This window comes from Monodon monoceros, unplaced genomic scaffold (assembly GCF_005190385.1).
Source record: "Monodon monoceros isolate NGI ecotype Baffin Bay Population unplaced genomic scaffold, NGI_Narwhal_1 Super_Scaffold_13, whole genome shotgun sequence".
In the NCBI taxonomy this organism is placed as follows: Eukaryota; Metazoa; Chordata; class Mammalia; order Artiodactyla; family Monodontidae; genus Monodon; species Monodon monoceros.
The window spans coordinates 47,783,046-47,801,946 of record NW_021703769.1 but is presented as its reverse complement, the minus strand read 5'-3'; the positions used below and the strand labels follow the sequence as shown (position 1 = coordinate 47,801,946).

Genomic DNA, 18,901 nt, shown 5'->3' with positions numbered 1-18,901 from the left:
ATCAAGTCACCATAGACGTTCACATACAGGTTTTTGCGTGAAAATTAGATTTCCTTTATCTTGGGATTGCTGTGTCATATGCTAATCCAACTGCTAGTTAATCTCCAGAAAATATAAATGTCCCGAGAGTGCAAGGAGCCTGGAAACATTTCTGTTGCCTCTAGGGTGAGAATGCTCTTCTCCAGGAATATTGTTTTCACACAGCATGGGTCTGGGAGTAAAGGTCCATTCTAGCTGGGATTGGGAACTCAGGGTGTGCACTCTGATGCCTTCAGTCCAGTGAGTTCAGAAAATCACTTGCCCATTTTTGTTTTAGGCCCTAAGTCAAGCTAAACCAAGACACTTCCATTTCCTTTCTTTTTCCCATCAACTTTTGTATCTTAAAAGTCTCATTAAGATTTACACATAAATAGATATTGGGATTTTTAACTGAATGAAATAAATTTCAGTAGAAGTCTGATCATTTTTCCATTTGAATTTTTAAAAGATATGCAGTCCCCAAATTTGAACATTAAATGTGAATTTATGTGATCATATTCCCAGAAAGCTAAAAAAAGTCTAAATCACCATAATTATATATTCCCTATTATGTCTCAACTCAAACATAAATTTTGATGATTTGTCTTCAAAATGATAAATATTTTAAACGTTTCCTCTTTTCTATCACAGTTGAGCAGTTCTATCACTGCTGAGTTAAATCCAGTGACTGTGAGATTGAGGCTAAAGGTTTGCTGTTTGTAGCGAAGCTAATGATTTCTATCTTGCTTCAATTGAATTAAGTTTATGAGACCTCTATTTTTATCTCTAATATCAGCTTATTTTATTTTTCCATTTTCCACTTGTTTTTCTAAAATAATAAGGGCAAAATGCGATTAAAATATGCAAATAATGCGGCTGACGACACCGCCATTGCTAGACATGGTATAAATAAAGTGGTATGAGGCTGGTGCATATAAAAGGAGGCCTGGGAATATCAATATTTAATATTCAAAACTACAAGTAGTGAAAAGGTGAATATTGAAAGGTTTGCAAACCCTTGGAAACGTACTTGTGCTGTTTTGCCCAATTCCAAAAACAAACGATCTTATTTTAATAATTTTGTTAAGGTACAGAAAATGAGTACGCTCCACCTGATTAGTCCCATCACATCAAATGACACTGGAGTCCACAAAAGAATTTAGACAATTCTTGTCACTAGTTCATTCACTCATTCAACGTGTAATGAAAGTCTGCTCTGTGCACTGTGGCATCAAAAGACACACTCCACACCCTTGAACCGCTTACTGTGAACTGGAGGGGATGGAAAAGTGAGGTGAGGGCTGTGAAGGGACATCTACCCACAGCAGAGTGTCACCCGAATAGAGGTGACATCTGAGCTGACTCAAGTGAGCCCAATTGAGGGAGGAGAGAGTTCCAGACAGACGCCACAGCATGGAGTTCAGACACGGCTGGATGGAGCTGCATGCCGGGGAGGGGGGAAGATAACAGTAGAGCCGCATGTTAGCTCCTAGGGCTGCTGTAACACACACCACAAACTGGGAGACTTAAGACAACAGAAGCGGGTTCTCTCACAGTTCTGGAGACCAGAGAACAAAATCAAGGTATCAGCAGGGCTGGTCCTTTGGAGACTCTGAAGGAGAGCCTGCTCCCTGCCTCTCCTAGTTTCTGGTGGTTGTGGGCAGCCCTTGGTGTCCTCGGCTTAGGGACCCATCAGTCCAATCTCTGTGTCCATCTACACCTGTCCCCCTCCTCCCTGTGTGTCTTTGTGTCTCAGTCTCTTCATATGACTTTCTTATCAGGACACCAGTCATGGGACTTAGGATCCACCCGAATCTAGCAGGACCTCATTTAACTTGTTTACATCTGCAAAGACCTCATTTCCAAATAAAGTCACCTTCACGTGGGGTGTGGGTGTTAGGTTTTTGGGAGACGCATTTAACTCAAAAGAACGTTCTGCAAACCACAGCCCACCCACCCACCACCTTTTTGCTGTTGTTGTTTGTAAATAAGGCTTATAGGGACACAGCCACGCCCATCTGTTTACATGTCACCGAGGGCGGCTCTCCCACTTCAAACGGCAGAGGTGGGTCCTTGGGACAGAGACCACAAGGCCTAAAACACTTATTGGGCCTTCCAGGAGAAGGTTGGTGACCCCTGAGCTAGAGAGAAACTGGTAAAAGGCTGATCATGGACTGCCTTGGGAGTGAAGCTAAGAACTACGAACTTGACCCCGAAAACTCTGGGGGATGCAGCCCAGTGTTGAGAGAAAGCGTGCGAAATGGGATGGAGAAGTGGCAATAAGAAAGTGGAGTGGGCGAGGGATTTGCAGGCCCCGATGAAACATCTCGGTGATTAAAGAAGGAGAGAAGTTGGGGAACAGGCAGTGGAGGGCGGAGAATGAAATGGGGAATTTTGTGATTTCAACAGAGTCACTGTTCTGGGTTATGAGAAGATGAAGGAAGATGCTGGGGTGAAATTGAAGGGGAATTGTTGGAGTGGCGGGGAAGGGGCCAGGGGGCCAGATGAGCATTGTCATGGTTCTTAGAAATGCCGGGAACAGCGATGGTGGCGAGGAACACCATGAGTCAAGGGCACGTTGTCCCCAAAAGGTCTACAGCAGAGTATTTTCCTTCCCAAGGGACTAGTGTCCATAATTCAACTGCTGCAACCCCTGTGCACAGATTGTGTGATCAATGTGGATTCTGCTGTTTGATCCTTGTAGCAAGTTAATAAGGTATGTGCACAGCCTCGGAATGAAGGCTGTAATCACTTTTCCATAGGTTATGAATTATGAAGTTGGCTTCCCATCACAAATGCTGTCAAAGTTTTTTGGCTTCAAAACCAATTAAAATGATGAATAGCTGTGAAAGGAACCAGAAGTGCATTTAATCTTTCTCCAGAACAGTGGGGGATCCGTCCTTTTTTTGTGTCACATTTCACATAGGCTGGGAATATAAAATTGGTCTCGTTCAAAGGTAAGATTCAAACAACTTCTTCGTGAAAGGGAACTGATCCACTTCGCTTTTTTCCAGCCATAAACACTGAGATATTTACGTGCCTCGTCATCCTCTTTGCTTATCTCCCAAGGTCACAGCACTCTCTTTCCATCTTCTCCTCTTAGCAAGGTTATCCTAAAAAGAATCACCAAAGCAGAGATTAGCTCTTTGAAGCAAAAAGGGACAAGAGAGAAGGGTGCTGACAAGCTTTTGAGTTTGATTTATTACTGATTTGAAACTGCGTAACAATCCAAAGCCTTGGGGTCCCCACTCCCCATCTCTCTGCCATTTACTATATCTTAGGTCTTAATGCTCCCACACAGTTCCAAGGGCATTGGGACAACCAAAGTGCTCAGTCTCATAATTTTTTTCTTTATTTTTTATCATAGGAAAGAGCTGTAGATGCCATGCACTACAGAAAGGAGAGAATGAGTCTGAATCAGAAGTCCTAATTTTTAATACTAACTCAACCACTTCTAGCTGAAAACCTTGAGCAAATTACATAACCTCCCTGAGCCTCGGTTTTCATATCTGTAAAATGGAGGTTACAATTCTCAATTCTCAAAACTGTTGTGAGACAAAAACAAGGCCCTACTACAGAGCACAGGGAACTATATTCAATATCCTGTGATAAACCATAATGGAAAAGAATACGTGTATATGTATAACTAAGTCACTTTGCTGTACAGCAGAAATTAACACAACACTGTAAATCAACTCTACTTCAGTAATTTTTTTTTAATTTTGAAAAGGAAAGAAAAACTGTTGTGAGGCTCAACTGAATTCAGTTTGTGTTGAATTATACACACACTTAGTTTATACATAAAACTGACAGGTGTATGTGTAATAGCAACAGACTCCTGCGTGATACAGTTATTATTCACAGAGCTATGCCTTTGACAGAAGGAAAACATTGTGTAAATGTGTTTAAGACAAAGTCTCCAATAAATAATATTTGGACAGAGCAACTCCTTCGAAGAGGTGACTCAGCTATCAGCGAACTCATCTTTGCTATTTTTAGGGCTGGAAAAAAGAGAAGTAGGTGATGCTGCAGTTGTATAATCGGTCGCACGGGGAGGGTACTCAAAGGTAGTGGCCTTGACCTCGGCAGCCATTCCAAGGCAAGCAGAGCCTTCAAAGAGGAAACAGAGGAGCAGCTTTGAGCATCTCTGCAGCATCGTAGGGCCCCCAGTCACAGGAGACGGAAACACAAATTGACTTGTACCTGGCCCCCTTGACAGTGCAAATTCACACCCCAGAACTGTGTCTCTCTCTCCTCGTGCCGATTTACAGGGCTGCTATCGCAGGGCCTTGACAGCACACTCAGTCTTTGTGGAACTGTGCAAATCAGGCTCGAACTGCCTTTAGCCAGCCTCTCCCGACCCCTTCAATCTCCCACCCGGGGAGGCCCGTAAGAGCAGCTACTTGAGCCCATTTGTTGGCTGCCCCCCTTCTGTCCGGGGCCCTGGAGCGCAGTCGCTCTCCTTACCATCTTATTACATCATTAAGGCTAAATTCAACTGCCTTTCTTAAACCCCCATCTTTCTTCTCCTCTGCTGGAGTGGTGGGCACTAAACTGATGAAGGTTCCTATCACTGCCCAGAGCTGCCTTTAGACAACTTGCTCAAGGTCACCTTTGTCACTGTGGGGGGCACAGAGAGACCTCAGCAGTAAAGGCTGTGGAGGAATCCAGCAGGGCTGGCCCAGAGCTGAGAGGACTGGCCAGTTCTAGGGTACTCGCTTGCGTGAAGGTCAGGAGCTTGGATTGGCTCCAAGTTGAATCCATACGCAGATTCGGACTGTGAGGCCAAGGAAAGACCGAGCACCGAGCACAGAATCTCAGCATCCCTGCGTTACCTGGGTGCACCCTCATTTTTACCAAATCCAAATTAGATCTTGCTATACTGTTCACTTTAGCTTGTCTGTACCATTTGTTAGGATCCAGGAAACATATCATTTCTTTTCAGGAATAGAGGCAAGGCATAGAAATAGGTATGTATCATAATATAAACACATTGTTTAATGTTTTAACTCCTATTGCTGTTTAAATGGCTTGGCATTTAGTTTGATTATAATTGCATGTATTTTTAAAGTTTTGACAGAAACTTTATTTTAAGCGGTAGGAGGCAAAAATAATTTAAACTTTAATATTCATCAAAATTTATCTAACAGCAGGAGACCCTTCACTCTGAATTTTACTCTCCTTTCTTGCAGAATCAACTCCCCACTGCCCCAAGAGCCCTCACCTGCCAGGAGCACAGGGAATCCAGTAATATTGTGCATAATAGCCACACTTTATCTTGCTTTCTTTTGTTTTCTTTGGTTCATCAGGCCTTCCCTTCCCAACCAAAGGAATTTATTGCAACAGCTCTGTTCTTAGAACTGAACTCCTCCATAGAAAGAACTTCAGCCTAAGAGATGCCAAGAAGTTCCTGATGCTCCCAAAATACCACCCTTCAATCTCTGCTATTAGAGGTTGAGAACTATAGCTTTTTCCAATGTCCATGCTCTTCTGTTAAAACGAATAATATTGGGAAGGGCAGTGTACTGAACTTACCCATGCTAAAGTATGAATGGCTTATCAAATTCAATTTCTTTCTGTTATAGAATTTAGGAAGAAGAGGGAGGAAGGAAAGTAGGAGATTAAGGGGAAGTGAACGGGCCAAAGGCAAACATGCACTCGTTTTATGAATAAAAGAATCAGTGTGCACACATGAATTCCCTGGAGATCCTGCTAAAACGCAGATTCAGATTCTGCCAGTCTCGGGTGCAGCCTGAATCCCTGCAATTCTAACAAGTTCTCCGGTGATGTCAGTACTTCTGGTCCACAGACCACACCGTAAGCAGCAGGGGGGCCAGAACTTGAGGAGTGAACAGAGATGTCAGCTCAGTGGTTCTCGACCTTGTCTCATCAGAACCCCTGAAGAGTTTTTGTGTCCTTTTTTAAACTACTGATGCCCAAGCCCCACCCCACATGAATTAAATCAAAATCTAGGGGTCACTCAAGTATTCAAATTTTTTTTTTTTTTTTTTTTTTTTGTGGTACGCGGGCCTCTCACTGTTGTGGCCTCTCCCGTTGCGGAGCACAGGCTCTGGACGCGCAGGCTCAGCGGCCATGGTTCACGGGCCCAGCCACTCCGTGGCATGTGGGATCCTCCCGGACCGGGGCACGAACCCGTGTCCCCTGCATCGGCAGGCGGGCTCTCAACCACTGCGCCACCAGGGAAGCCCAAGTATTCATATTTCTAAAAGCTCCCCAGTTTATTCTATTGAGCAGCCTGAGTTGAGAACCACTGTTAGCCAATAAATTCATTGGAACCTCAGGTGTCAGTCCCTGGCTGATGTATTAGCTTGTGAGGGCTAAAGGCAAGATACCCCAGCCAAGGGCATCTTCTGCTCCAACGGGAACTTGCTATTGTGCAATGCCTGGTAAATAGTTGGTACTCAGTAAATATGTGTTCCATGAAAAAAATAAATGATCGGCCGAATGCATGAATGATTGAACACCTTCGAAGGCCAACAGTCTACACACTGTCAAGGATTGAATTCACAATGTTGAAATGACAACTGACAGGGCTGAAATTTGAAGACAGAAAGTTTTTTCCGTTACTCTTACAAATTCCCCAAATAGACACTCAGTTCTCGAGCCCCTGTTAAGGGTGGATCTGCTGGTGACTAGAGGAGTCAAAGCCATAAACATCACCATCTCTTTATTCCAGCGTTTCCCAGTCATCCACCAGTCATAATACACTTTCACAATTTTTGCTATCGGTGCTATTACTTACCTAGCATGTTTCCTTAAATTGACTCACTTTTTTCACACAGATGGATGTATTTTAAAGGGAAGCTATAAATCACTGTTTCAAATAGAAAAACAGCCAATATCCCTCAACATATATAGAAGTACCTGTCAAAATAAATACAGTGAAAGCAACTCAAGCTGGATGTTGCTGCCTGCCAACACTTGCCCCTGTCAGATAAGAAGATGGATTAGCAAGGAATAGGGAGGAATTAAAGACACGGGTGCACTTAATGGAGGCTTGTCGTTGGCATAATAAGAAGGATCGGAGGGGTGCTTTGCAAGGAGTCACAGTCAAGTTCTGCAATGCCAGGTATTGAAGGCACCACGTGCAAGCACCTCAGGGAACACCATTCCCAGCCAATGAAGTTCAAGTTGTACCCAGAAACCCAAGGGTCACCAACTAGTGCAGATGGGGCTCTGGAGCAAAAAAGGAAGTATTTCCTAGATCTCAGTTTCTGGGGAATCCAGTCATCCATGCGATTTGTCTGTAAACAGGGTGATGTTTGTTTTCCTACTTCTAAGAGGAACAGCATCATCGACAGAGAAAATCAGAACCTTGCTGTCAAAAGCAGGGGAATTAGCTTTCTCTTTGGAGGCATATTTGTTGGTTTAAGCCTTGGATAGAAAAGTCACTAAATAAAACCATGCTGTTATCAAATGAATGGATCAGACAAAGTAAGAGATGAGCTTCCCAGCTCTTTAGTGAAGTGTGTCCTAGGGTCAGGAGGTAAATTCCTATCTCAGTTCATATGCTTAGATTTGGACAGAATGACCCATTGACATTTCAGGGAATAAACCCACTGAATTATTCTTTTTTATTTGCTGGTTGCTTTTCTTTTAAACAACATACGCAGGATGTGACATTGTGATTCTAATGCAGAGGCAAGACTGAGGAGTTAGGGGAGAGGCCTCCGGGACCAGACTGCCTGGTCTAAGTCCCTGCTGTGCCCCCTTTTTATCTGTGTGACCTCAGGGGAAATAGTCAAGCTCTCTGTGCCTCACTCAGTCTCCTTGCTCCTAGAATGAGAGTGATAATAAGAGTACTACCACATAAGGACATCACAGGGAGGAGCAAACGCAGACGATGCATCTAAAAGAGCCCCTTGCACAAAATAAGCACTCAATATGTGTTACCTGTTGTTATTATTATGCCAGAAAAATACACAAACAAAAGGCAATGCAATGAAATCTGTCTTCCTTCCACCCCAGGCCCTGGGTCTCTCCCTAGACACAAAGCTGTATAAAAACATTCTTGTGTATCTTTCCAGAAATACTATGCATTTACCATCAAGTGTATCCTTCTCTTCTATGCTAATGGGGGCTCACCATGCACTCTGTTCTACACATTGTCTTTTTTACTTAATATTTCTTGGGAAGGAGCACATTGCAGGCCATGTACCTTGTTCTTTGCTGGGACTGCAGTTTTGCACCATCATTGATTTACGTCATCCCCCATGTGGGACACAAGCCATTTCTGGTCTTTCACTTTTACAATCATGCTGCCGTGAACACATTTAAACACAAATCTCTCACATACGTACAAGTATACCTTTAGGAGAGATTCTTACAGGTGGGATCGCTTGGTCGAAGAGTCTGTGCATCTTTTATTCTGATAGATATTGCCAAATTTCTCTCTGAAGAGATTACACCAATTTGCACACCACCTACCTAGGTACACAAGTATGTCTTTCTTCTCATACTCAGGATAATATTTTAAATTCATGAAACAAAATGCATAGGATAACCAAGGAAAAGCAATTATATTGAAACAGTTATCAAAAGATTAAAAATACACTTTTGTGAAACAGTAGTATGTATCCCTCTCTAGTGCCAGGTAGGAGTGAGTAGAAAAGATATCTCAGCAAATCTGTAATAGTTTTAACGCGGTATGAAAGTACACATTGGTGACAAGCTCTCAGGTACTGCTAGTAATATTGCGGCCTGTAGTCCACATCCATAATTGAAGGAAACGCTAAATTTGAGTTGTCAGCTGGTGAAAAAAAAAGATGTAAATTTTTCCCAAACAAGTGTTTGACCCTGTCTCAGAGTCAGCGCTTGGAGGTTAATCACAATGAGTGGCAGCTTCTCCTCCATGCATCGGTTCAACCCCAGGAATCCATGCTTTTAGGGCAGCTATTAAAATTCATGAGTGGGAACTGGCCTCAATCTAGCCTAAGACAGGCTTCGTTGGCCTTCCAAAGCAGTAAGACAGGCTAAGAAGACGCGAGCAGGCAGAGATAGCTCTAAAGCCATCCAGAGGGGCTTGCTTGGCCATGTCTTAGAGGTGGTAAGTGCCCCACTTCTGCCTTCAATGTATCTGCTCTCCTACCCGCACAGGGTTTTGGAGAATATTAAATAAAATAAGAGAACGTAACCTGCTTTGAAAAACTTAAAGGCACTCTATTAACTTAGGGCACTGTGGCAACCATTAGGGATTTATATTATTATTATTATTACCTCCTGTTATGTTTAGTTCTCAGAGCCTCCCTCAGATCGGCTGATAAGAGTGACATTAGGGCCAAAGGATGGAGCCGCTCAGCTTTGGAAACTAAAAAACACAGCGGTCCAGGACGTGGCTTAGGCTTGGTGGTACCTGCCCGGCCTGGCTATCACGCTTCTCTCACCCGGAGAGTAATCCAGTGACTAGCGAAGTTGCTGGAATGTCTAGGAGCAAGAAAGAGGTGATGGTAAGGGGTGTCAAATCCACAGAGAACACTCCATCCCTGGAGAAACACATGACTCTGGAAATCTTAGGAGTGTAGAAGAAAGATTTCAAACAATTTTCTGACTATGCATCTTTTTGTGTGTGTGTGTGCTGGAGAAATGTTAAATTTCATTAAGTTTTACAGCCAGACTTAAGATAGACATAAATCCCTTTAATGCTGGTTTTAGTCAAAAATGAGCTGAACATTATCATTAAACCAGTGCATGTGGGAGAATTATTTGAGGAAAATCCAAATAGGCACAGTCAGGAAATTTCCACTGTGACCGTATCAAGTGCAAGTAGATGCAAAGCAAAATTCTTTCGGCTCTAGTGGACTGGGCCCTTCTGCTGCTCAATTTCCATACAGAGGAGCTTTGTTCTGGGGCAATATGGTTGCAGTCTCAGAGCCTATCTGGGGAAGCTCATTCCCGCTTCATTAGTCCGTGAGCACAGTGCAATTTCAGCTAATAACGTTACACAGCTCCTAGCTGGGTTATTTGATTAAATGCCTTTAGGAAAAGTAGCAAGTTGGAATAAAGGGACATATGCAATGTACTTTCTTGTTCTGAGTGCCTATAGCTGTGGAATTACATTGGCAACGTATCCCATGCCATGCTGTACCCATAGTCATAAATTCCTATTGCCTGAGATATTATGTGAGTCTGGTATTACCTGACATCTCACAGGGGCAACATTGTCTCCCTGGTTCAATTTCTCTGCGGTCTGAGCTTGTACACGACTGTAACTAGGAGACACATTTCTTGCCGTGGCTCATAGACACGCTAGTACTTAAGTGCATTCTTGTGAAATTGAAAAAAGCACCCCTTTCCAGTGGGTGAATTGCAAAACAGCACCTTCTTCTGGGCAAATAGATTAGAAAATGTGCCCCCTTCTGGGCAGACAAATGAGAAAAGGGTGGCTCCTCCAGGCAGGCGGACCGATTAGTGTTTCAAGCCCCTCCCCAGGGCACAGGCTTGCGAGTCCAGTGCAGCCCCTCACTGCCCCCTTTGGGCGTGGCTGCTTGTGAAGGCATGACCTGCACAGCTGTGCAAGGCAGCCCTGATTAAAGATGCCGCTTGCCTCCTAGAGGCGTGGGATAGGGATGGTGGGAGGGAGATGCAAGAGGGGGGAGATATGGGGATATATGTATACATATAGCTGATTCACTTTGTTATACAGCAGAAATGAACACACCATTGTAAAGCAATTATACTCCAATAAAGATGTTAAAAAAAAATGCCACTTGCCTAATTTTATAGTCAGACCACAGAGTTTGCTCCTTAGTGCTCTAAAAAATTCAATCACACCAACGGACCTTTATATTAAATACATTGGTCTATTATGAGAGACTGGTATTGTCAGAATGTCGAAGCAACATCAGTTTTAAAAATGAAAGATGGGCGAGCCCTTGTGTAGCAGACGCCACACGTGCCCATATCACCTGGGCACATGCCGTTTACTGCAAACACCTGCCAAGGGTGATGTTCTGACCATGGGCACGGACAGGATAATTGTAGATGGAAAGACAGATGAACTAGAGGGTCGGTGCCCCTAGGACTAGCCTTCAACCCACGATGGGCAGAGGGGCGGTGGGGACAATGGTGGGGCTTCCCTGCCATCCCAGCGGGATGCCCTCATGGCCTCCACAAGTGGGCTGAGCCCCCATTTCTGGGCACAGGAACACCTGATAACCTACTTTTGATTGGTGTGAGGCCCAGGACAGGTAAACTTCAAACTCTTAGCAACATAGTGAGGTTAGTTCCTAGGAGCCTCCTAGGAAGGCAGGACTGGGTGAGATGCTGTAGCGCAAGCCTCAGGCTATCAGCAGGCAGCCTGGGCGCCCAAAGGCCTAGGAAGTCAGTCAAGTGTTGAGGAACACTTTCTATAAAATAGAGTAAATATTCTAAGATTGGTAGGCTTCTGCCACAACTACTTAAGTCTGCTGTTATATTGTGAAAACAGCACCACGCAACCCATAAACAAATGGACACGACTATGTTCCAATAAAACCTTATTTACAAAAACAAGTGGTGGGCCAGATTTGGCCTTTGGGTCATATTTTGTGACTCTTGCCGTAGGTGATCAAAGAAATTAGAGGACACAAAAGCAGAAGAAAGAGGTGAGACATCATCCACGGTGTGCTTGCTGGCCCACATCCCTTACTTCCTTTTATCCTCACAGCAACCGAGCAGTTACTGTTTTATCATCTGTGGTACGCGGGCCCCTCACTGCTGTGGCCTCTTCTGTCGCGGAGCACAGGCTCCGGACGCGCAGGCTCAGCGGCCATGGCTCACGGGCCCAGCCGCTCCGCGGCACGCGGGATCTTCCCGGACCGGGGCACGAACCCGCGTCCCCTGCATCGGCAGGTGGACTCCCAACCACTGCTATTATCTGCATTTTAAAGATGAGGAAAACCTCAGTTTCCAGAAAATAAGAATATTGCCAAGACCAAATAGCCTGTGTTCAAAGCCAGATCTGTCTGATTTAATGCCTCTCTTCCTTCCCCTACTTCAAGCTGACACCTGCAGATACGTCTGTCTTGTGCTACCCAGCAAGGAAGGTCCACTTGTCCCAGAGGCAGTAAATTCCAGATCTGGGGGTTAAGGGTGGCAGTGCTAGAGTTGAGTTCAGTCTCAAGGGGCTCAGAAGCTCCTCTGAAAATGTTAAAGCAACAAACATGATTGCCACTGACCCCACCACCAGTTTCCAAGGTGAGACCAGCCATAGCGTCAGACAGGTGCCATGTCAGCCTGTGCCTTAGATGGCAGCACCTCAGATATAACGGAGTCAGAAGATTTCATGAAAATAAGCAAGTCCCTTGTCCTTACTTAGCCTAGTGTGCGGGCAGGCCCTCTGATGGGAGAGTGCGCAGCGCAAACAACATCCAAAACCGTAATTACTAAACTTCTTTGTTGAGAGTTAATCTAGCCTTTCTTTCTGAGTATGCATTCAAGTGTTCAGACACTAAGCCTTAGAAATACTAATTGCTAGAGGGATTTTTTCCCCTGCACTCAACTCTTAAAGAGAAAATGAGCCATTATCAGAAGTTTCTTCTAGAAATAACTTCCAGGGATGCCCCGAGGTCAGTTTGGATTCAGCCCAATCTTCCTACTTTCTCCACAATGGTACAATGATAATTCAAGCTCTTAATGGTGACTCTGAATCATCCTGACACTGAATCATCAATGATTAAATTATGTTCACTAAACAGCTAGTATTTTCTAAAAGAAAATAGACTAATGCATTTTAGGACGAAGTTACAGAATTCAAGCCAAAACAAACCTCTGGCTTAGCCTAGGATAGCAGAGCATTAAATCTACAGAGACTCTACTTCCTCCCGGTTGGCTATGTTAATGGATATTTTAGAAAATTCCCGTATAATCCAAGACCAGTTTAAGTTATTCCTGTACACAAACAGTTTTATGGACGAAGACATTGTAATTCAGATGAATAAATGACTCGTCGAGTTTGGGCTCTAAAAGTCTAAACAGAACCCTTGCAACAAATCGCTCATTCTTCTTTCTTGCTATTAACCGTTTGATTTTTTGCCAGAAAATATACAGCCAAAGAACACCTGTTTGCCTTCCTTAATACTCAGCCTCAGTCTAGACTATTACACGAGGAATTAGCGTTAGTCATCAAATTCATTGTAAAGACAGAAAAGTAGAGTTCCTAAGTCCTCATCCAACTCAACATCGAGGTGAATTTGACTGCAGACAATACATGGTCTTTCTTCTTGCTGTAAAAGTGGTCTCAGAGTCCCGTGGATTCTCAGGAACAAATTCTGCTGTCTGAACTCTCCAGTTCCTCCCCCTGCCCCCACCCACGTTGCGGCAAGCCATTTTCTCCAGAACCAGAAATCAGGGCTAAAGACCTCGGCCCAGACCGCAGGTGACAGTTGTGAACAAGAAAGGGGAGCCAGGGCGGAAAGCTGGTGAAATAGGTCAATTTCTTAGGCAACAAACACAAAGGTGCAGAAATTTCTGATTTTATTTTTCTTTAGTGGAATTTTTTGGGGGGGGGCCTCTCACTGTTGTGGCCTCTCCCGTTGCGGAGCACAGGCTCCGGACGCGCAGGCTCAGCGGTCATGGCTCACGGGCCCAGCTTCTCTGCAGCATGCGGGATCCTTCTAGACCAGGGCACAAACCCGCATCCCCTGCATCAGCAGGCGGACTCTCAACCACTGCGCCACCAGGGAAGCCCTTTAGTGGAATTTAATTTCTATCCAACAACCTGCTGGCCCTGATGGTAGAAATTTGTCCTTGGCCAACACGGGTTTTGCTCCCACCCTCCTGTCTCCACCCTCAAGCTTCAAAGGACTAGCCCAGCATCAAGAAGAGGCGGCGGGTTCCTGGAGCTCACGTCTTATCATCTGTCCACCATGAAAACTACTGCGGCATCCCCACCCCGATGGCCTCGGTCACCACTTCACGCAGATCCTGCCTGAACCCTCACTGTTGTGACCCTTGGACTTCCTAGGGCCGCTGGTTCTCTCTGACGTGTTCTCACTAATCTCAGCCTCCCACACAGTATTCTGCTGCTTCCCGTTCTGCAGTGAGCATCACAGGAACACGCAATGGGGCGTCCCCGAGTCCCTCAGCTAAGACACCTCATGGAGCTACTTCTGGTCCTCAGCTCCACGCCCCTGTCCTGGGATGAGTCCCAGACCTCTCTGAGGTTGGACATCCCAGCACACCCCCTTCCCACTCCAAGAGCACAGCTCAGAAGAGAGAGGTAGCACTCAGGGCTCCCTCTGAGGGCCCTACAAGTGCTACTCAATACATTTTCTATTCAATTCACCTTAGACTGGGCCATTTTAATTTCTTCTACAGAGAAACAAACCAGGCCTAGCAAATAGTCTTCCAGATCTATCACTTAACTTTCAACCTCAGCTTTGAAACCCCAAAGAAAAACCATTAACTTGTGTTCCTCTTAATATTCCAACCCCACCAGCTCTACCTAAGCATGCTCTTGTCTCAAAAATTCAGGGAAGATCGGGCTAATTGAACATACTTAGGGAAGACGAATAAGTTACTTTCAAAATAGTATCCCTCAAAAGAATTGAGATCCAAATAGCTCAAGAAACATCAAGAAAAAAAAATATGCCAAATCTGAGAGGGTCTCCCAAAGACTGGGATTATAGCCCAGATAGAGAATTAAACTTTTAAAGGTGAATGAAGGTAGTTTGGGATCTAAGTGGAGAGGAGCAGACCTGGGTATTTGCCAATAATTATGGACAGTGGAGACAGGAACACATCCTCTCTAAAGAGTAGGATTTGAAGGAAGACCTAGATTCTAGAACACAGGATAGCCATGTTCAATGCCCAAGATAAGTGACTGGTCCAAATTTTGAATAGAAAGGTGGGGGAGGGAAAAATGAGGAATTGTTTCTCAATGGGTATGAAGTTTCTGTTATGCAAATGAATAAGTTCTAGACCTCTGCCATGTAGCAGTCAGCAATACGGTATTATACACTGTAAAATATGTTCAGAGGATAGATCTCGTGTTAAATGTTCGTACCAAAAAAAAAAAGAAGGAGAAGAACACACAGACACAAAAGAACACAAGGAAATTTTGAAGGTGATGGGTATGTTTAGTGCCTTGGTTGTGGTGATGGCATCACGAGTGTACACATATCAAGATGTAGACATTAAACGTGTGCAATTTCTTGTATAAGAATTATACCTCAATAAAGCTAAAAACTTTTAAGTTAAAAATTTTTTAAACAAATTTCAAGGTGACTTCTGCCCCAAGCACATTTTTTTAAATAAATTAGTGTTACAATTCTGGTCATTCCAGCTACTGACGGCCCTTTGCCATCCAACAAATGGAAACAGAAACTCATGGAACTTGTCAATTTGCTCTTAAAACCATTATGCCACTAATACATTAAGTTTACAAACTAAAGTGTTTTGACTCATAAAAGAGCACAGTTCTCTAAAATGTCTCAGGGCCCATGGAATGGAGAAATTTCCCAGCTGGAATATGTATCTAACGCAGTGTTTCCCAGCCCAGTGTATACTGTGGACCAGGAAAGCATCCGGGGTCTTGGTTGCACACCTCAAAAACCAAGGGGGGAGGTTGGGATGAGGAGAGGGGAGCTTCACGGAGCTCAGCATACCTGGGCAACTGACAGTCAGAGAGGAAGGAAGGGATTAGCCATCAGATGGTGGGGGACCATCTCCCATCATGGACCAAAATAAAAGGCTGACCAACTGAAGACCTAAACGGACAAATTAAAGCATGAAATCAATTTAAGTGAATAGGTAATTGATTTCTGTGGGGAAAGACTCTCAATGGGAAAATTGGAGGTATTGGACTGAATAGAATTTAAACTTCTCATTGTATCTTGTAGCGCTGAGGACTCCTGTTTGCAATTATCTATTTTTTGTGGGATTGATGTCTGTCCCGACAGCCAGGCTGTAATTTACATGTGGGCAGGGATGTCACCATTGTAGTCCCATACTTGGGAAAGTCCCTGGCATATATTAGACTCAGTGATATTTGTTGAGTGAATAAATGAGGTTGATATCATGGCCAATGTTCGGGGCTTGGGTTTAACACCCGTAAACGTAAAGGAGACAAGCCTCTGGTCAGCCTGAAGCAGGGAGCTGGAGTGAGCTCTGCATAAAGTAAGAAAACTCTAGAGTCTACCTCACTTGTGACACGAGAACTAGATCCTTCTGGCCATCAATGCAAGGAAGCTTAACGAGAGTCCTGGCTTCCGGGGGAGCCCTACTGACCCACAAGTGTCACTCAGCTTAAAATGGAGACAGTCCTGGGTAGCACAGGACGCAAATTTGCTAACCCTTTGAGGGCCTGGAATAGGATGGGATGAGGGAGCCTGGAAAAGAGGATAACAGGAGGATAGAATCCTTCACGGACGCACGTCTGCTCTGTCACCTCTTCAAGGGCTGGTCCAGAGAGAATGTTAACATAGCCCTCCATGGAGGGACCATCCACATAAGACGGCTGCATCTCTCGGATCCTCTCGTGCCCGTGCCTCTGGCTTTATGACCTAATGACACACCTTGTGTTTTGCAGAACGCCGAAGCAAGCTACGACTTCAGCAGCAACGACCCCTATCCTTACCCTCGATACACAGATGACTGGTTTAACAGGTAAATGGGGCCTTCTGAGGTGTCTGGGACATCAGGTGTGGGGTTTTATTCCGCTCTGTTGTGTTTTTAAGGCTTAAGTATCACCAGCAAAATGCTCTCAATGCCTTGCTAAATTATATGGTGATTTTTTTTCCTTCTTTGTGGCTACATTCTCTAAATTCTTGATTTTTTTAATATGGCAACACTCCTCTAGAATTATCTCTTGACTATTTTGTTCTGTTGAACTAGGAATTATTTGCCATCTTATTAAAGATAAAAAGAAAATAGGAATAATAAGAAACGCTTTCTCAACCCACCACAAGGTGATTGTAAACACATGGGTTTTAGTTGATCTGTTGAAACTACTGCAGAGAGCTCTTTTGCCCGAGGGGTCTGTGTCTATATGTTTTTGAAAAGTGTTTTTGCTGTAGCCTTATAACAGCTCGTGTAGTCCCTTTTGACAAAACAGTAAGCATAATTGGCAGAGGTTTGAGGTATTTTTTTAACTGAGGTATAATTAGTTTCAGCTGTACCACATAATGATTCCATATTTGTTTATACTGCAAAAAGATCACCACTGTAAGTCTAGTTAACATCTGACACCACACATAGTCACATAAAGAAACTTTTTTCCTTGTGATGAGGACTTCTGAGATCAACTCTCTTAGCAACTTTCAAATGTGCAGTACAGTATTGTTAACTCTGGGTTTGAAATACTTCTTGGCATCCTATTAGGCAACACTACCCAATGAATGGTTCATCCAAAAGTGTGGTTTTTCTTTGGCCTGTTTTGCTACAAAACATGTAAATGCAGTCTCTTTCTTCTCCAAGTAAAATTCTTGCCTAAGTTGTTGATCACATGTAAGAAATATCAAGAAATTAAGGCGCGTGGTTTGTTCAATCAAAATTGACTCAGTTCTTACTGAGGTACAGAGGTACAGATGTGTTCAGGAGGTGTCCTGGATAACTGGTCCTGGAGTTAGAGACTGGTGCAGAAGGCAGCAATCTGAGAAGGCCTCATGGAGGAGGTGAGCATGAAAGGTTTGGACAGGTTGCTAGGAGAAAAGAGGAGAGATCTTGTGACTGGGTCGGAAACTGGGCGTGGGGCCTAGACAAGGACAATTCTCCCATTGCACTCTAGGAATGCCGCTGCCCAGAAGCTCTGAGAGCCCTGAGCACTTGCCCTTGGCTGGAGCAGGGTTTACTGCCCAGGCAGTCTGAGCCTCCAGCCTGCCAGTTTCTTCAGGTGTTCTCTTCTGGGCTTGGGCACCAGTCCCAACACCCCCATCTTTGTTCAGCAGACTCGGGGCTCTTGGATAAGCTAGTTTCGGCACCGAAACTCCAATGAAAGGGCTGCCCGATGCGGACCGGCAGTGGGCTTGCTGCTGCTCCAGCCATACTACCTGCCACACAGGCCAGTTAGAACGCAGAGGCAATTCCTGCCCAGGAAAGGCCACGCTCTCCATCATTGGCTTCTCACTGCTGTGGAAAGTAGAAAATAAAACACTCTACCAGGGGTGCTCTCAAGAACAAGCAAGGAGAACGTTCCCCTTGGTTGGGAAACTGAGTTTAATAGCCACGTGTCTCCCCTGGGCTTTCCTCACACTTTAAACCATCATATCTCCTCTCTGTGCTCTTGCTTTCCTTCAAGTGTACGTTTCTTTAAGAACATACTTAAAACTTAAAAACTTAAAACTCCAAGCCAAGGACTCCTTATGAAGGCAAACTTCATACATATGCAGAACAGCTTTTAGGGGACCTGTATACTAGAATTCCTCGCCCTGTGCTTCATTTGATTTTGTAGGATTATTCCTTTTTCAGCAGAGCAAGTGTATTTATTCTACCGTGAACCATTTGATAATTGTATGCAGTATCTGTGCTCCGGGTATGTATTTGAAACACAGTTGAGAAATTTGGAAGAGGAGTGTAATTTCCTCCTATCTTGCAATCAGAGAAATACAGACGACCAAGCAAAATAATAACGGCCACAGCAGCAACAATAACCCAAACTGCAAAAAGGTAGAAAATAATACATATTTAATAAACATCAATAATATGCAACACAGCTGTAACTGATTTGCTATGAGGTATCAGGATCTAGTATCACATTTTTTTCTGGCATTCAATAAATATTGATTGGCTGGTTGATGGATGGGTGGCATACTTTCTCAGCCATGCCAAGATGTTGAGTGCCCTTGACATCTGTCCATTTCAGAGCTGCCTGCTTCTCCCAAGGTCTGCAGCTCACACTTTGTCAATAATCTTGCAGCCTTGCTGGGTTTTAGGTCAATGTTTGGTG

The 18,901-nt window shown here is 44.2% G+C and overlaps 1 protein-coding gene across 2 annotated transcripts in view; it reads left to right on the top strand.

Moving 5' to 3' along the window:
• The window catches only part of PCSK2 (proprotein convertase subtilisin/kexin type 2), a 210,732-nt gene that overhangs the window by 145,204 nt on the left and 46,627 nt on the right, over positions 1-18,901 (top strand). For both annotated transcript variants that reach the window (XM_029221234.1, XM_029221235.1), the window contains one exon: positions 16,547-16,623. In XM_029221234.1, the coding sequence (XP_029077067.1) occupies positions 16,547-16,623 (77 nt within the window). The remainder of the gene's footprint in view (positions 1-16,546; positions 16,624-18,901) is intronic.